General features: G+C 32.4%; 1 protein-coding gene across 2 annotated transcripts; it reads left to right on the forward strand.

Annotated features, from left to right (window-relative positions):
- Positions 1-403: 403 nt before the first annotated feature.
- On the forward strand, positions 404-14392 carry LOC101204906 (rab3 GTPase-activating protein catalytic subunit). Of its 2 annotated transcripts, XM_011660431.2 has the most exons (22): positions 404-735; positions 962-1005; positions 1346-1409; positions 1870-1984; positions 2074-2141; positions 2228-2325; positions 2561-2732; positions 3929-4148; positions 4476-4602; positions 6014-6123; positions 6208-6300; positions 6624-6752; positions 6880-7013; positions 8429-8518; positions 8631-8704; positions 9151-9334; positions 9481-9552; positions 10015-10054; positions 11824-12104; positions 12678-12855; positions 12956-13167; positions 13825-14392. In XM_011660431.2, exons 1-22 carry the CDS (start codon positions 676-678, stop codon positions 14119-14121), a joined length of 2862 nt encoding a protein of 953 aa, XP_011658733.1. In that variant the 5' UTR covers positions 404-675; the 3' UTR covers positions 14122-14392. The 2 variants fall into 2 exon arrangements, with proteins under 2 accessions (XP_011658733.1, XP_031745160.1); XM_031889300.1 differs by lacking the exon at positions 962-1005.
- Positions 14393-20423: the final 6031 nt, after the last annotated feature.

Here is a 20423-nt window from a genome sequence, read left to right on the forward strand (position 1 = left end):
TTACTGGATCTGGATTCAGAACCCCAATTAATTTGAGAGAGCTCTATATAAAAGAGAGATTAATTTGAGAACCTTTCAAAAGAGTAGATTGTTAAAACACATTTGAATATACTTTAAGAAAACTAACCATTTTCTTTTTATGCCAAACTTTGTAATTAGATTATCAATATGGCATGGTATAATTCAAAAGTACCCGAGCTTATCAATCTGAATAAATTAATATTCAATTTAAATTTGAAAGATTGGAAGACTTTATAAAATGAATACCTACGTGAGTAAGTGATAGAAACTCAATTTTCTTTTACTTTGTTAATTAGAATACCAGATCAGTTAAATAGTAAGATTTGAAAAATAAAATGTCTAAAAAATTGGTAATAGTATAAATGATATTCAAGAGATTACAATAAAATTAAAAATGGATCCAAAAGCAGTTTGATGATTAAGCCAAACTTTCAAAGTTCGTCTGAAAAGCAGCAAGGTTTACTTCAGAATTCTTTCTTTCAGCTGAATCAAACCAGCTTGTTCTTCATTTTCTTCCATTTCCTTACAATTCCCCAATCACTCTCGTTTATATCTTTTGAATTGTAACGATACACCAACAATCTCTCCGAATTCTGCATTTCTTGATCCAATTTTCGCATGATTTGAGTTCCGCTTCACTCCATCAGATCTCTAATGGCGTCCTCCACCAAAGTTGAATCTAATGGAGAGGATGAAGCCCTGGATGACGAGGAGGTACGTCTTTCTCTGCTTTTTCCCCGCTGAACTTCCATTGATCATCCAACTTTGTATGTTGCCCCCAAATATCACGACGTTAGAAAATCCTTTGGCGTCTCGTTTAATTTTTCTTTTAAGGCACTCTGGAGTTTTCATCACTATCTTTTGGAATGTGCTCATCTCCTGACATGAGTATAGGAACTGTCAACTGAGTATTTTTCCCATTTATGTGGCAATGGTTCAGGTTGAACACTTTGATGATTTTACTATAGCGTCAACTTGGGAAAGGTAGCTTCTCTAACCTCTTAATCAATCGAGTTTATAGAAGTGCAGTTAGATTGAATAATAAACTCGCCGAAAATTTTCTTTATCTGGTCATTCATAATGTACAAGTAGGAGCTCTCTGCATTAAACCTTTTTCTGCTTGTAGAGTAAACTCTCCTTGAACTCTAACTGAAGAAAAACTGTCTTCTGTAAACAAACGCTCTCTTCAATAGATGACAATTGCTCAATGGGCTAAGATATCTAGGTGCAAGACAAAAGTAGGAGATATAATGAATTGATTTGTTTTACCTCACTTCATAAGTGTAGGAACTTGTTCTAACTGTCATGTTTACTTTCTCTTAAGATTCATTTCTGAAATCGAGGCAGTTTGCCGACAATGGATGGCTGATGGTCCAAATAATTTGTTGGTAAGTAATTTCCGTTTGAAGGAACTGCATTTCCACCATATATATTTTCTTCGTTATTATCTTTTATTTTAAAAAATTCTAATCGCTTTGGGCTTCTTTGGATGGATTATATATATATATATATTTTAAAAAATTATTGTTCTTATTATTTGATAGGAAATCAAATGAATAGTGTATGATATGTAGTTGGAAGGTCATCCTTTTTTTCCCCTACATTTATTGTTGTGTTCATTAAGATGAATTTTCCAATAGAACAGAGTATTTGAAAGGGTTTTTGTGTGGGTTTGTCCACCGCATTGCATATTATATGCTATTCTTAACAGCACATGTGGAAATGTTTGTATTGTAGATAACTTTGTACAATTTTCTCCCGTTTTTTTTTTTTTTTTTATTTCAAAATTTATTAACCTATTTATTTTACTTTTAATAAATTCCTGCTATTTTTGTTACTTGTCTGCAGAAAAAGGGTTCGACTCAGTTAGAAATCTCAACTAACCTATACAAGGTTAAATCTGATCTCAAGTGTGATAATAAAAACTATTCGATGGAATACTACTTTGGAAATAGCAATCATGGTAACAGGGGATTTCTCCCATAAACTTTAAAAGTTTAGTTTCATGTGTAGACGAGCCTTCATTATGCATTTTTGGCTTCTACTTGACAGACAAAGTTGTGGACTGGGAGTTAAGCTTGCATGAATTACAGTTATGCTTTGGGGTACAAGAGTTTTTGGTAAGTTTGAATTCATATCTTTGCATTTTATATGAAATAGTAATAAATTCAATTGTTTTATTGATATTTTCTGCATATATTGACAGGTGATTGCTCCTCAAAGTATTAGTGGTGTTATTCTTGATTCACCTGAAGCCAGCAAGCTTTTAAGTGCAGTTGCAATTGCTTTGACAAACTGTTCCAGGTGAGGACTGTTGTTGGAAAATTCTATTCATTACTCTTGATGAAGTGTTGATTTATATTTAACAATCCCACAAGCGTAATAAACTCGGGAAGTCTACAATCTTCTGATAAGTTATGGCTGAGTCTGTTTCTTATTGTTATTTATGCTCTTAACACAAACCTTTGTTGTTATGGGATAACTGTACCAAATTTCTATAGTGTCTTAGATGATCCCTATTTCTCATGTATGTATGCAGTTTTTGGCCAGCTTTTGTTCCAGTACATGATCCATCCAGAAAAGCATACATTGGTATCCAAAATATGGGAACAACTTTTACTAGGAGATTCGAAGCAGATCGCGTTGGTACCCAAGTGCCAATAAAACTTATGCATTTGGAAGGATTGTACGAGTTGTTTGTCTCAAAGTTTGTAAGTTCTCTGGATGCTAGTATTTCTTGCTACTAGTAATGAACACGTGTGATGCATGTGAAAAGGTCAAAATTTAAATTAAAGCTTTAAAATAATATTTAGCTATTTAAAAAAACTCAAATACAAATACAAATGTTTGATGTCATAAGAAAAACAACGAATAATAACGAATACAAATGTTTTCTTTTATTAAAATACAATGAATAAATAATATTTGATGTCATAAGAAAAACAATTATACATAATAACGCTTATTTTTATTCATCCCCATAGGCCAATTCTTCCTCTTCCTCTTCTCCTTCTTTCTAGTATTCTTTTGTCAATTGTTTTAGTTAGCATTTTTTCTTTTCTCAACCATGCATCAATTTGATATATAGAATATCTACATGTGTTTTCTTTTTGTTTTACATGTATTTCACTCACAAGTAAAAGAAAGCAATAATTCAATAAGTAACCATTTCTTTCTAGATAGTCACAGCCTATTGATATTAGGTTGTGTTTATTGGACTCAACGAACGCATACATCTGAAGAATCATGCCCCATCTTGAAAAGTTGTATCCTGTTGATATCAATTGTATCTATTAGACTCAACAACCACCTATATTGAAGTGATGTGACCCATGTACAAAGAGTAAAATAAGAATTAAAAAAAAGATAGGGGCAAAAGAGGAAATAAAAAATTCTCCTACATTGCCCCTTTTATATATATATATATATATATATAGATTATAGATGGATTTTTTCTTAGACCATTACCTTATTTCGCAAATTTCACTATTGCACCTTCCCATTTTTCTAAGCATATTTATCAATTCTTTTCTAGCGGCCTTTATTAGTCATGCCTTTTACTTCATAAAAGCATGAAGGAGAGATAGTCAATGTCTAAATAAATTTTGGACGTAACCAACCAAATCTGGTTTTATGTTTATGTCCCTGGTAGCCGGTAGATATGATACAACTTATGAATTATCCCATTTTATGTACTTCTCAGATAAATAAACAATTATGATGATACGTGCATTCATCCTTTATTTTTTTTCTTAATATATATGTGTGTGTAACCCCCTATTATTAGCTATTTTAACACACTCATTCTTGTAATTATCTTTTCGTTTTCTACATATTTTGTGTGTGCTAGAAACTAGAGTTAAATTAATCCTTACTTTTCTAAACAATAATTTTCCTCTTTTTGAAGGCCTACTCCTCTGTGGACATTCCTACGAATTTCTTCAAAGTCCATTTTACTATGAAGCTTACCTTCAGAATCCTCCTATCTGATGATGATGACATCCGCAGAGCTGATGCTGACATGACAGAATCAGCAGAAGAAAATGCTGATGGTACTCATGGAAAAGTGCAGTGGGACGATGACTGTCCATGGAGTGAATGGTATTCCTCAGAAGATCCTGTGAAAGGTGAAATATTTAACATATTACTTCTCTTTTTCGTTTGAGGTTTGTTTACAATGTACATGATCACGTGATAAGAATCAAAGATACCTTATTTACTGACATATCATTTCTAAACAGCCAGCAATGTTTAAAATTCCTAATAGAAGGGATTTAACACTTCGTTCTATTTGACACTCAATTCTATTTTGTTTAATTTGAGCTTAAATGTTCAAATATTCCAAGTTAATAAATCTACTTTATTTAGGCAGAAATAAAAGGAAATGAAAAAGGTTATGTTATATGGTCTCCTCTCCTTTAATGTGGAAGATAATAGCTCTTGGATGTGCACAGGATTTGAATTGATTGCCTCATGGTCAGAGAAGATGATTGAGAGCTCCTTGGAAATGGCTGAGTTGGAAAATTCTTCACCTCATGAAGCTAAGAAATGGATTTTGTTTCCAATTCTATCACCGAATATGTAAGGAGTGCAATCTATGGTTGGGTATATAATTTCTTTATGTGAAACCAGTAACTCTCTGCTCATGAACATGGTGGTAAGGTACACCGTACACCATTATTGTGAAAGCTTGACAACATATCCAAAAGAAAAGCTCTAGCTCTTGACAAATAGAGGGGAGCTGTTATGCTATTATATGATATTCTCACTTTTATGTTAGATAAGATAGTTCAAATGTGTGAGAGTAAAAGAGTCTAGTTCCCTCTTTTTTGTTAAGGATTAGCCAAGGGGATTATGAAAATCCCCCCTGAATTACTGCAGTGAGAAGCCACCAAAATGTAATGTCCTGAACTTGTGAACGATCTTTTTCCACCAATTGGAAGGTTCTTCTATTCCATTTTATTTTGTGAAAATTTCCCATTTGGTCATCCAAACAACATTTAGCCAAATAATTTTGCTTGCCCTTTGGCTGTGCTGAAAGAAGTAGGTAGAGAAACCCAATGTTGAAATGTTCTGCAGTCTTGTTCAAAATGTGTAGGTTATGAGGCAGTTAGTGAACAGCTGCTTCAGTCTCTTAGACAATTCACATAAACACTTATTCTTAGAAAGTAGGATCTTAAAGATTCTAGCATAGAATTTTAGCAAAAATATTCAGAACGCCAAGTCAGAAAATAAATGCTCGATTCCTTTCAGATTAACCTTGTGACAATCTATAGTAAGGTTGAGAAATGAACCTGTGCTTTCCTATTTTTGCTTGAAAGCACAGTGAGATGAGTCTTCCCACCATTTGACTTGCGTGACATGACCCAGAAGGCTCCATCTTCAAAACTTGTTTGTTATAAATTGAAATATTATTGCTTGGGTGGCCTGGTGCTTGATGCAGACATCTTTTCTTATGTAATTATCATGGGAGGTTATTTTGTCACACTTTTCTCACTGGCTACTTGGATTAACTTCCGTTGTGTACTAAAGTATCATGAGGTAGGCAATAGCCTCAATTGAAGCAATCAGTCCAGCAGAAAAACAACCTGACTTATTTTAGATTATGAATTTATACATAAGCTGTGCATGGGCTTTTTCTCATTATAAAAGTTCACTATCTGTAATTGTTAATGATTGACCACTTGTCTTTAGACATTTCTTTAAGTAATGATGTTTTTTAAATGGTTCATTACTTCTTACTGTTATTTTCTGAGTTTCCATGTTTATCTCATGCTACTTTGAGTATTGATCATTTACCTAAATTATCTATTTTGCCCCTAGTTGCTGATCCTAAATTAATGTAAATTTGATCAAGAGTCTATTATAAAATTTCATCTGATGGTGAATTTTAAGACAGTGATATGTGTAGTGGCTAAGGATTTTTGAAGATATCTTCGACTTCTACTTGGTCTAGAAATCTTTGTTCATTTATTTTTTCATGATTATTTAGAACCGATAGCACCATGGGAAACAGAGTCGGATTTTCTTCTCAGATGTATCTTCTAATTGATGCATTAGATATGTCCTTCCAAGCTCAATTTATGGAAGATTTTGTCTCAGGTAAGTATTGTTTTTAACCATCCAGTTAGGTGTGAATCTTTAATTTTAATACATACTCCGCTCTTCTCTTTTCTGGTTTGGCAGTTGAGAACCCAGGTTCAGATAATTTGAAGTCTTCTACAGTAGTACCTCCACCCACAGTTGTCGATCGTGTGCTTAAAGAACTCTTTCATGAAGGTATTAAACTGCTTCCTCCTTCTTCCTTCCTCCTGGTTATCTCAGAGGTTAGCTTGTTAGTCGATGTCCATAAAAATGCTCTAGTCTTCCTGATAAGAAAAAGAAGAGAATGAATATGTTATACATCACACACCACAGCATTCATGAAAATCTTAATCAATTGCATTGTTTAGATAACTTGTAGCTCGTTATGGTACAAGTGGCCAGTGATATTCATTTGTCCTTTTATGAAAGCCATTTAGAAACATCGAACATCGTCCAAATATTAGTATGATCCAGGTGGACGGTTGTGTTATAATTAATTATCCATGTATCATGTGCAGGAAAAAAGTTCCATTACTTTGCCAAGGGTGAGCACAGGAATTCTCAAGCAATTAAAGCTGCACCTGTCGATTCTCTTTTTGCTCAGTTTTGTTTACATGTTCTATGGTTTGGAAACTGCAACATACGTGGTATGGTTTGCATGCTGGCTTTTTTTATTTGGATTATTAATCAAAGTTTATGTTAAATCTAGTTTAGCGGATAGCAGAAACCTTTCTAGCACATTCAGTTGTTTATTTGTCTCTGTAATAAATGCAGCAATAGCTACACTCTGGGTTGAGTTTGTTAGAGAAGTTAGATGGTGCTGGGAGGAGGTCCAACCATTGCCACGAATGCCAATTAGCAGTTCAATTGACCTTTCTTCTTGTTTAATTAATCAAAAACTGCAAATGGTAATTATTTACACCTTCTGAAAATTTATTTTATTTTAGGGCAGGAGCTTTTCTGTGCAACTTTGCTTTTTTTTTTTGCAGGCTACACAATTTGTTTTGTTTTATTCTGTTGTCTAATCTCTCTCTCTCTCTCTTGGAGGAGGGGGTGAGTTCATAATTGTGCCTTTTGTGTGGCATTGACACTTAAAATTTCCAGCTCAATGGTTATTATTGGTGAACATGACTCCTCAAAAGGATGTGTTAAAGCCAATCTCTGGTGACATCATCTATGTGGTAGATAAAGCGGCCTTAGCTTTAGGATTAATACAGGAAGAGTTCAAGAACTAGTGTTGTTAAAAGTTACCATACTAAACGTTAGATGGTATATAATTAAATTTACATTCACTCATTAGGTTAAACTTTTGGGTCAATCGGGCACCATTGATCTAAAGGCTTAAGCGTGGCTTGCTGATTCTAAGACTTGGGACTTGCTCTTTAGATGTAATTTTACTAATCATGAGATTCAGGAATGGGTATCCTCAGATTTCGTATGGTGCCCGATTCTTCGAGATGGACTATTGATTCCTCATCTACATTTACTGTGAAATCTATGATTGATGACTTTACAAGTGTTGTCAAGCCTTTTGATTTTTATTCGATCATTTGGATGGATCACTTCCCGAAGAAAATTAAAAATTTTCTTTGGAAGCTTAGTCATAAAGCTATAATCACTGTGATTGTCTCCATTGTCGTATGCCTTATATGTCTCTTTCTCCTTCTTGGTGTATTCTGTGTTGTGCTATTGCCAAATCCTTTTGCTCATCTTTTTATTCATTGTCCTTTTTCTCGACAATTTTGGGATCTCATTTTGGAGGCTTTTGGTTGGTCTACTGCTTTGTCCAATGACATTTCGGGCATCCTTAACTCTTTTAGGGTGGGTCACCTGTTTATTGGTTGCAAGAAGGTTATTTGGCTGGCTGTTCTTCAGGCTTTCTTTTGGAGTTTATGGGGCGAGGGTAATAGGCTTCTTTTTCAAGACTCTTTCATCTTATAGTTCTTTTTTTGACATGGTATTGTCCATGGCTTTTTATTGGTGCAAAATTGGGCACCCTTTTAAGAACTATAGCTTATCGGTCTTAGTTGCCAATCGACGCTCTTTTTGTAATCATCTTTAGGTGCTTGGGGTTTCCCCTATTTCATTTTATCAATGAAATGTTTGTTTCTTATAAAAAAGAAGTTATGTTTCTTTTTTATTTTTAAATCATCAGCTGACCAAAAGGTTAAGTTGATGGGTGAAGGTAAATTTAATAGTATATCATGTAGCCCTTATATGATTAGATATCTAATCAATGGAGTATTTGTTATGTTATTACAAAAAAAGATACAACTACAAAGGAAGGGAAAAATGTAATCTTTTATTTTTGTTGGCTCTGCAGTTGGCTATATGCATAGAGAGGAAGCATCAGTCCATTGAGGAGTTTCAGGATTGTCTTGGGAGCCAAGATCCCGAATCTCCTCGTGACGAGGTAATAACATTTACTTTTTTTCTCATTGTTATTTCAATGCCATCAAATTTCTGCATTATCCAAGTTGCACCTTGTTGATTTGGAAGAAATATTGAAATTATTGAATTGGCAGGACGATGGTCCAGTTTCCGAAGACTTTTCCCTTATGCAGACGCCTGGTGAAAATTTTGATGGGAAATGTGACAGGTGAAATAAGAAGTGAGACCTCTTTTATTTTGCTTCACTGAGAATTGAAAACATATATGATATCAGTCCATGACCTTATTTTATTTTAATATATCAATATATACATTTACCATTTTTCTCAAGAAACTTTAGATGGGAAACGTGACAGGTGAAATAAGAGGTAAAAGGGTTTTGTGAATAAAACCAATACCTTTCCTGGTGTTATTTTGTTTATTGCTGGCGTACTAATGCACTAGACGCTAAAACTTGCAGTCACAATTTGTGGGGCAGGATAGACTGTAGTTGTTTGATCATGCAGATATTATCAGGGTTTAATAGACAGATGAGAGTTTCTGTTGTTAGATCATATTGGTTAGGTCATGCTTCTAGTCTGCTATGTTATCTTCATGAATTTTTGGACTTGTAGTACAATTAAATCAAACCTCTTCTTTTGGCAAACTATGCAGCCATTCTTCAGAGGATGAATTTGAATCTAAAGCAAATCTGTTGGAAGATAGTTCCAAGTCTGAAGATTTAATATCATTTACTGATCAAAAGTCTCCAGATTCAATGAGAAGGGGTTCAGCAGGCATTGTCGGAAACATGATGCTTCTAAATTCATACCAGATTATGCATGCTCCATTCACACAGGTTTTCCAAACTCTTATTTCTATTCATGTGTGTGTGTGTGTACGCACACATATACATTGCAACCTCACATGTCTTATGTGTCAGTACACCCATTCTGAAATCTTATATAATTATCTGTTTTATTTATTTTAACTTGGTTATTACAGGATGTACCACTTATGACGGAGGACATGCACGAAGAAAGACTCCAAGCTGTGGAGGCCTTCGGTGATTCTTTTGTTAGTGCTTCTGACAGTACTTCATCTGCTGCATTTTATATTTTCCTCCACCAATTTAAAAGATGACATCTTTCATTAGAGCACTGGCATGATTGGCACTACTGAGGAGAGGGAAATTCAGATATACTAAATATTACATTTCCAGTCCAGATCTGTAAAATAGTCCTGGCAGAAGAAAATTCTAGATTAAGATAATAAATTCCAATATGTCTATGCTGGTATTAACTTGAAATGCTCAGTCTAAATCATCAGTAGTTTATATACAAATTTTGGTTTTACTTTAGCAAAGATTTTTCCTCCTACAGTTGTTGATTTTTTAAATGTATTTCTATATGCTGAATTCTGCACTGTTCTGCATTTGCAATTTCTTCTCCGTCAGAACAGTGTTTATTCTGTTTTTCTGTACACTAATTTTCTTGTATTGAGAATTCTGAACTAAATTACAGTTGTATTCTGTGGCAGGACTTTTCTGCTCAGTTGGAGAAAGATATTCTATCTTCAGGTGATAATCTTTGAATGACTTTCTTCTATCATTAGATTACTGTATCTACATTGGCTCTGAATTAACAGGAATCTTGGGGGAAAAAATCCTAATCAATGTTTACTCCGTTTTTTCATTTTAAAAAGGGTTATGCTGATGTGATAAGCTTTTCTTTGTTGTGGGAATGGCTGTTTTGCTCCAGCTATATAGCCAAACCCGGGGTTGATTTGTAGCAAAAAATAGACCCGTTAATGCAGGTCCTTTTTCCTGGAATGAAAATTGATTAGTTTCTAAAATTGAAAACAAATATGTCCAAGGGATATGAATTGCTTAAAAAAATGCACAGAGAGAGGGACGTCTAGACTGGGAGGGGATCCGTTAGAGAAAAAGTAATAGTGAAGGAGAGTAATAGGAAGATATTGGAAGTATTATGCCCTTTCTTTCTCAGATTAGCCTAAAACTTCTAGGATTTTTTTTTATGTGAGATATATGGGAGTAAGAGTGAGATTTGAGAAATTTGGGTAGACAGTTTTTTTTTACCAGCTGGTATTGGCTCTATGAATTGTGTGAGGTATATATATCTCTTTGTTACTTGGTAAGCCAAAAGGTGGTGAAATCATTGTACTCTGCGGAGCTCTGGGCTGGCTACAATTGAAGTGTTCTTTTTTATGAGTCACTATTAAGTAAAGTTTGTTTCTACAGAGAAAAAACCAAACTTCAGCATTTCGATGGTCCTTAATCAAAGTTTATAGTTTACTATTTTTTCATTTGATTTCTCTAAAGTAAAGTTAGTTTCTTGTTTTGATGTGGCAGGGAAAAAAACTGAACTACCACACTTAATTATAAATCTTTATTCAGATGTTACTAGGATTCTGTAGGAAATTTACCTCAGTAAATGAAAGAAGGTAAGTTATCATTAGGCTATTAAACATTAAGGGGTTGTCTTGGAAGAGGGTAATCTGAATTTATAGAAATCAGGGGGTTTTGGAATGCGTGTGAAATCAAGGGAGGAACGAAAATGGGATAGTGGAGTGAAAATGATGGAAAAGAGGGTTAAATTGAAAACTGCGGAATGAAATGAGTTTAATATTACGAATCGGGCTCAAAACTCTCAATCAAAACATGGGTTTTTTATTATATTACATTACAAACCCATTGTATTACAGGTGTCCAAACTCTTCCTAAGTGTCTTACATTTCCATAGTGACGCAACTTGTAGATTTAGGTATTGATGTATATTTACTAGAGGAGAACATGTTAGATTTAAATGAATGTATGAACTATTTAGAATCACGTGAGCTACATATCAATTAACTAATTGATCTGTCGGTTTAGATGAAAGTTTCTAATGTGAGTGATTTTTTGCACATATTGACTTATAGAACCCAAGCATTTATAAATTGTAACGAAAAGATGGTAATTAACTTATATGTTATTTAATTGATTCCAAGTATATAGTGGATGCTTAGTGATCGCATCATTACTCTGATTAAAGTTTTAGTAATTGTAATTTTTAAGAATCAAACTCTCATTTTTACTGCTCTCATTTCAATTGATCTTAATTCTGATTGCGTTTCATACTTGATCTCTATGGTCATTTAATGGACAAGAGTCAAGACCAAGGAACAAGAAGATTAGAATCTCAAGCCTGATTGTGTTTAACTTTTTTTTTATTATCATATGCCAAATGTATGATTCTTTTCCCCACAAAAATTGTATTTGTTTTTCAGCTTTCCTTTCCATTATGTCATTTTATAGCGAAACTGCAATACATTTGGTATTTTGAACAGACATGTCAGCATTTAAAGCAGCGAATCCTGATGGTGTCTTCGAAGATTTTATTCGATGGCACTCACCTGGAGATTGGGAGGAGGAATCTGGTCCCAAGGACGAGGATTTACCCGATAGCTCAGCAACTGAAACTTCAAAAAACAACTGGCCTCCTCGAGGACATCTTTCGAAACGTATGTCTGAGCATGGAAATTTATGGCGACAACTATGGAATGATGCACCTGCGTTGCCTGTTTCTGAACAGAAGTCGCTGCTGGATCCAAATAGAGAAGGGGAAAAGGTATATTCATTAGACATTAGATGTATGAATCGGTTTTTTCTGTTTTATGAATATTGAAAGATTATCGTTGGGGAGATTGATCATTGTAGAATGGAAACAATTTAGGGTTTCTAGAGTCACTTTCAAGTTTCTAAGGATTTATGACAACCAAATCATTTGTAAAATTTTTAGGTATTAGCAGGTCCATCCGAATGGTACTCCAATTTTACGTTTATTATTTAGTCTACAACAACCAGGTTTATGAAGGGTAAGGTCAAGAACCCATAAGTAGATTCAAAACGTTGAAAGGCTAACCTTGGCAACTTTAGCATAGAAACTGATCTGAGTTAAGCCGGTTAATGGTTCAAGTACTATTACTGATTTATATGTGGACTTCAGTTAATGCACTTTAACCCGAGTAACTTGACTTTGAGAGGCTAACCTTGACAAAAAATTAACTGCTTGTGTGCGTATGGATTGTGGTAAATGGGAAGCTGTAATTTCATAGTAGTCAGTAAGGTTGCCTATGTGTATACCCAAATCCTGTACTTCCATTGCGTAGTTTTCTTGTTCATGGTACCTGGAATTCTGCAGATTCTTCACTATCTGGAGACATTACGACCGCATCAATTACTTGAGCAAATGGTTTGTACTTCCTTTAAAGCAGCAGCCGACACATTAAGCCAAACTAACTATGGGGGATTAAAACTGATGAAAACAAAAATGGAGCAACTGTACACTACTATGGCATCTGTTTTGAAGTTCTTGCAAGGTAGACAAATGCATAATCGTGAATCGTGATCTTCATGTTTTATTTTTAAACTTATTAATTATTTACAATCGATTTGCTTTGAATTTATGTCATGCTGCAGGAAATCGTTTGTCTGCTGAGAGTGAGGTTATTGATGACCTTAGACGGCTATGTGTTGTTTTCGAACATGTGGAGAAGTTGATGGCTCTAGCAGCTTCTCTCCATCGTAAATTGTCACAGGCACCACGTCTGTCTGAAGTGATTTTCAAAGATTACTTCGACTTTTACCTGCCAAGAATGGGAACTGGGTCTTCAGGCAGCAAATTTAGAACGGTAATCACTTATAAGATTTTTCTGAGAAAAATTGCAATACTTGAGAAAATTTTCCATTTAGAACCTACAATGATATCATTATAATGGTTCTTTCTTAGTTTTTAAAAAAAGGTTCCTGCATCCATTTAAGAAAAGGAAATTCTGAATTTCTACCGATTTAAAGAAATTGTGGGGAGGAACTTGAATCCTTTAAGAGGAACTTTTTCCTCTAAATTTTCACTGTGCGGTAAAAATTTGTCAACTAATTTTTTAGAATTTTTTAAAAGTGGGACTAGATAAAAAAATACCCAAACACCAAGGACAGGTAGAAAATTGCTATTTAGAAATTAATGATTTAATTGACAAAAAATTTCTTTTACGTTAATTTTGTGAATCACTCTACTACATGTGTATATAATGGTCTTTTTTTTTCTTCTTTTTTTGACAAATTTATCTCTTGTTAGTAGTTAGTAATCGAGTGATTAAAAGGATAATTTAGCCTTCAATTTGATACAAAGGAAAATTGTTTCCAATTAAAAGTTGAATCCAAGTTCACCCTTGCTCTCGTTGTGTCGGTCAAAGCTCATAAATGCTCATTAAGATCGTTCTGGGTCATTGTTTTGAAGCTCAGCTAGAGCCTTAGACTGACTTTTATTTCTGACTATGAACCATTCATAGGAGTTTAACAAGAAGCAGCTAGTAAGAAGCCATGAAAGAGGAGTGATATCAAGCATGTTCATTCCTCCAACAGCTAGTCAATCATGGAGGAAGGTTTTGAGCATGGGTAACCTTTTCAATGGCCACGAACCAATGCTCAGGGAGATCGTCTTTTCATTGCGAGATCGTGTCAATGGAAACCATTATGCAGATTCCACTCCTACAGCTCAAGAAGAAGAAATAGACACACATCGAATGTACATAAACGGTACTGCTAACGATCTCCGCGTAGCTCTCTCTGTTACTTCATGCGATTAAATCTCTTCAGTAAATTCAACACATAGTCATGAAATTAAATTATTTATTGATTGATTGATTTCAATGTGACAACCTTATAGGTTTTTCCTCATTGATCATACCAAACCCTTGAAGAGTAGAGGTGTATTTGGACTTGGGACAATGTGTTTGTGTGTGCATGTGTGAATAAATAAAGTAGCTTTAGTTAGAGTTTGTGGGTGTAGGGAGTTAGGTGGTCATGTATGTCAGTGATAATATTTAAAATTCCTTTCATAAAAATATCCTTTGATAATTTTGTGGGGTCTGCTAGTGCTGGCTTTAATGGCTTTTAGGTCAGCATCACAAGGAAATAGATCCTTTCATCCTTTAGGAGAGAAAAATGGAGATGAATGGTGGGTGGGGAGTAATAAATAGCACAAGGACATGTGTACTACCAACACATTTGATGTTCATCAGTGCTTTCACACAGGATCATACCCCACCCACATCCTCTCCTCTTCCATATGGATTCCTATGAGGGAGAAGAAACGAGGAAAAAAAAGAGTGTCATTCAGTTAATGACAACTAACCCTAATTTGGTCTGTGGTTATTAGGGCAAACCAAGAAGTTTTGAGATGATAGCCTTAAATCTCTTAATCCTCACTACTCACAACTCACTACCTAAGAAACTAAGAATTTTTTAAACATTTATCTCGTGAAAGTAGTTATGGAGTATGTAGTAAGTTGTCGAACCTTTCACGGATATTAAAATGTATTACATTACAAGTTTACTTCTCTAAACTTCAAAAATTTCTAAGTTGTTTCCAAACTTGTCAATTTTTGTCTAATAAATTCTTCATCTCTGAATAATATTAGACCCATTTTAAAGATCAACTTGACATAGAATTGAAAGTTTCAAGATCTATTAGGTTTGTCACATTGACGAGCCTATGATCTTTTAGCTCTTTGTTGAGACAATGTTTTTTTAGAGATTTATTAGATAATCGGTGAAGTTTAAGAGTAGTTAAAATAACTAAATTGAGAGCTCCAAGACTTTGAAGGAGGAGGTTTGTAATTTAACCTAAAAGAATAAAAAAGAAAGGATAATTTAGTGGAATGCAATGCGTAGGTTTTGATGGAATGGTGATGATGACTTGAAATCAACGAAAAGTTTCCCATTCCCAGCTATGATTTACTAAATAATATAGTTTGTTATTGGTTAGGATAATCAGATCTTTTTAGCTTTTTGGATCAATTTGTTTAGGAAAGCTTAATAATTAAAAGGAATCAGTAGGTGGTGGGGGTGGGGTGATAGGAGTAGCAATCTTTATTTAATCTTAAATTCTTTTAAAATAAGGTTAGGATATTGAATTTGGCATCTTTATTAATTACTTTTTTCTTTCACCCTCTATAATCTATAGTCTAGAAAAGAAGGTTGCATATAGGGGGCCATGACACAATAAGTTTAATATTTTTTGATCAAATCTTGAATCTAAATATTGATTAGTTTTTGCTTCTTTATTCATTTAAAAAAACTGCTAATGATTACATCAACCGTACGATTCAACCACCGTCTACTTTCATTATACGCATTCTTTGTTTTTTTTTTTTAATCAATTATTGATTCCATTTTCCTTCTAATTTACTTGAAAAGATGATCGAAGGTTTTTGTCTCATTAGATAATGTATAATGAATATGGTGCCATGGGAACACCCCATAGAAGAATTTCTTCTCCCCATTCCTCACTAACATTTCCTTTTGAACACTTTAGAATTTGCCTTCCAGTGCTTGCTCTTACGGTCTCTTTCTCATACCTAGTTTGAGGTTATCTTAGGTTTTAACTTTAGGGTGAGCGTAATATCAAAAACTCTATATTTGCAGTCAATGATGAAATGTTCAACTCCACAAACTCACTTTGGATATAAATTTTTATGGTTTTATTTTTGGTTTTACCCTAAAAGGTTTCGTATCAATGAAGATGATTGTTGTTCATTTCCTTAATCTAATTGATGGGAGACTTTGGTTTACTCCTCAACAACTCTCTCGTTGAACACTTAGCCTCTCTTCAAATAATTATTTATCTATCTAGCTCTTATTTATGTTGACTCATTTTTATTGGTGCACACTGACTATTCAATAGAGTTCAACTATAGATCACATTATGACCTACTTTTGAGGCTTCAGTACATCTTTATTTGACAAATGAGGACTATCAAAATGACTAATTTAGGGGCATAATTCTAATACCAATTATTGGAAAAACCTCCAACTTCTCCAGTAGAAAATAAGCAAACAAATAAAAACAATAAAATTGGAAACACAAGAGTTAATGTGGAAAAGCTCCTAACTGAAGAAAAAACAACATACCAGAAAAATTGGCTTTTGGAAAATTGTTACAATGATACGAAATAATTCTCTCTATTCCAATTATTATAAAACTCTCACAAGTTTTGGACTATTCACCTTTTTTTCTCTTAAATTAGAAAATACGAAAGAAATTTTATTAGAACGTACACTTAAAATATTTATAACCAGAATGCTTGAAATCATAGACATGTAGGCTCTTTTTATATGACTAAATCGAGGGTTTATTAATTTCAAAAGGGACTAAATCCAACATTTATGAATTTAAAGGGATTAAGGGTGGACATTTGAAAAGCAAAATTGAGAAACTCTGAAGGAGAAAAACTAAAACAATATTTTTAACCTTAAAAAAAGCTTTGAAATTTGGGTAAGCAATTCCTTCATTATATATATATTATGCAGTCTTGCTTTGTTTTGTTTTTGTATTTGTGAAAGTGCTTTTATTAACTGTTATGAAATTCTAACACTTTTGACTAAAGAGCAAAAGAAAAAAAAAACTTGAAACCCTTTTTGGATGCTTTTCCTTTTGAAATCGTTTTAAAAAACGCCTTTTAATGTGTGTGTATGTGATTCAACAACATCAACAAATATTGGAACCTAATTGATTTGATTTGCTTCTATTTTGACTTTAACAAAGTGGGTTTAAATTTTAACGAATTCCTTTTTATTTTTCAATCTTTACTCGACAATTAATTTGCATTTTGAGTTTTTCTTTTCTTAAATCTTTTCATATAGATATAGTTATTTTCCGGTCAACTATTTGGTTAGCTTAGATTAAAAATACAAAATAAACATATTCAAATCATTTGTGTGTCATGGATGTCATGACGAATGAAATACATCAAACGATATAGATACAAAAAATTTCATTTTTTAACATCTTCTACGACTCAAGAGATCACTTAACATAGAGTTACTCCAAGCGAGATACGTTCCACTGCTTTAGTGAAACTTTTATAGATGAATAATGGCAAGGGGATCATTCCAAATATATAATTGAAAGAAGATCAGATGGGTTCCATGGGGGAATGCAAAGATTAATGTAAAGAAGAAAGAAAGCCTGTCATCGTATTCCCCTTTTTGAATTTAATCACATAATAAAAGGAATGATAATGGAGGATAGGGATTGGACATTCATCACATTCATCACATTCACGCATCGATCGGATATCTTCCCCTCATACCCACATCCATCACCATTCTTAACTCAACTATTTAATTCTTATTCTCCATCCATTTTCTTCTTTACTTCAATGAAATTTTTTGAACCCTATATTTAATGAATCTACTAGAATAATAATAATTCAAATAAATTATGACCCCCCCTCAAAAATAAAAGTTCCTAGATTTAATAAAAATGTTAATAATATATGGTATGATGAATAAAGTCTTCCTCATTAATAAAGCAAAGAAGGTAGTTGGAAACAATAAAGTTCATCCTTCTAGACTCATAAAAAAGATATAGATTTCATTTCATGAAGTTAGTAAAAATATGACATGAATTATCTACATGGCCATAAGTTTGCCATGATTATATTAATGTTGACTTCACATATTCATTCTTATTCTTCCATAATTAACCAATAAATACTCATATGATAGTAAGAAAACGAACAAGAATGTCTCGATTTCAAGTTTTAATTAATAAATAAAGTAACCTGCTGTTTATTGTATAGATTATATGTACACAATTAAGCTTAGTAATAGTTTGTGCTTTTTCTTTATGGTTTTTTTTTTAAATAACATGAATTATTTTTGTACGACATTGTAAAAGTATTGGTTTGCTTTTCATAAAGGTATCCATTAACATTATAATTGAAGTAAAAAGAGAGAAGAATATAATAAAAATTTACAGAATATATATAGATATTGAAAAGAAACGTTGAAGTATTTGGAGGATTTACAATGTGTTAAGGTCAAAGTAATAATAATAAAATGATTGACAAATCTCCACATACGAAAGTGCTCAATCTTTAGGCAATATATATATATATATATTATCAATCACAGTTGTCTTAATTGGTAAATACTCAATCAATTGAAATTAAAAAAAGCTCAAAATCTTAAAATTGAATATGTGATCACACAAAATTTTATTATTAAGTTTTCAAAATAGAGCCAAAGAAATGCCGAAAATCTCAATAATGAAAATACAATTTGATCCTAACAACAAATTTTAAAAGTATGAAAACACTTATACTAAAAAGTTATTGGAAGAAGCAATATTTGTAAAAACATTAATTAAGAATAGAGGTTTGCTAACTTAACTAAGTTGTGAACATTAACTTATAAATCGAAATGAAAGTTCATGCAATCACAAAATTTGATTGTTACACGCTATTGAAAAATTAATATGAGAGAACAATTAAGAAAAACACACTCTTTATTAGGTTTTTATTAGGTTGATGTGAGTCTAATTATTGGTCTAAACCAAATATTTATTAAACTACAAATCACGAAACAATAACAAATTAGCATTTAAATTATATATATATATATATGTATGTATATGAGTTTTTTTTCTTCTTTTTTGTTAATAATGTTTAGTGCAGAATCTTTTCACTAAAACAAAATTTGATCTGATATGTTGCATTTCTTGGAATAAAGGCAGATTGATTAATTCAATGAATCAAATTATAAAATAATTAGGAAAAGGGAAATTATAAGCATTTATATATATATAATTAATAAGATTTCAAATTGTTTGTGATTATATTCTTAGACAATGCAAACTTTGTCCCACTTAGCAACTTGGAACTTCCTCTCTCTTTTATAAATATTCTTAATTGATAAGTTTATGGGAATTTATTTAATTTCTTCAATTCCCTCTCATTGGATTATTCTTTTAATATCAAAATTTATTAATTAGTTGATCAAAACATAAGATAAGATATTCAAAGTTGGAAACTTCACCTATATATATTCAAATTATGTAACACATTTGATCATTAATCAAGAATATTGGAATTGGAATTCCCATTCCATGCTTAATTTAACTTAATTATGGAATAAGCAGTCTATTAAAATGCATATTCCCACCATTTTGAAACCATTGAATACTTCCCCAATGGGTTTAGGGTTTCATTAAAAGAATTAAGGGCTCATCTTCCCTTTGCTATTATAAATTAATTTTTAATTTCTATTGTAATAATTATCATCATTCATTTCAGTATAATTTGAATTTATTAATCGAAGAAACAATTTGTTGTTCTTCAATATCGTTTGTTTAAAAGAAAAAACTTTATATCGAAAAGTATGAATGTGAAAGTATCAGTACGTATCAATTCATAGGTTGATATATAATAATGTTAATTGAATTAAAGAGGTAGAGACTAGGGAGAGACGACATGTCGTTGGATATGGAAACATTGGAAAATTATGAATGTGAGAAAAGAAAAGAAAAGAAAGGAAAAGAAAGGAAAGGAAAGGAAGAAGAGAGTTAAGAGTGAAAAGGTTTGCGTGTGGAAGAAAAGGTTTGCGTGTAAGAAACCAACGTAAAAGGAGTTTTCTATTATTGGGTGTGAAATCAAAATTTCAAAATCAACACTCTTTCTCTATAAAAACTTCAAGAATTCAAAAACAAAAAAACAAAAACCAAAAACTACTTTTTCATTTTACCTTTCAAAACTTACCTTTTACTTTTTAAACTACACACTAAATAAGAATCTTTTCTTCTTTTTTTTTTATAACTAAAATAGTGTTTAATTTCAATTCCAACATTCATTTTTTATTTTTAATAACAATATAACTCTTCCTCTTAAAATTTGATAGAAAAATGGTAAGAAAATGAAATTAATTAATTTTATTTTTCTATTCAAACTCTATATCTTGTATACCATTCTTTTCGGTCTATACTTTTAGTTTTTATAGTTTATGAATTTGTAAAATTAAATACCTATTATTCGAATAAACATAGATTTTTTTTTTTTTTTTTAAAGAAAACCACAAATAGGAAACACTAAAATGAATTTACTTAGAG

Source organism: Cucumis sativus, chromosome 1 (assembly GCF_000004075.3).
Source record: "Cucumis sativus cultivar 9930 chromosome 1, Cucumber_9930_V3, whole genome shotgun sequence".
Taxonomy (NCBI): Eukaryota; Viridiplantae; Streptophyta; class Magnoliopsida; order Cucurbitales; family Cucurbitaceae; genus Cucumis; species Cucumis sativus.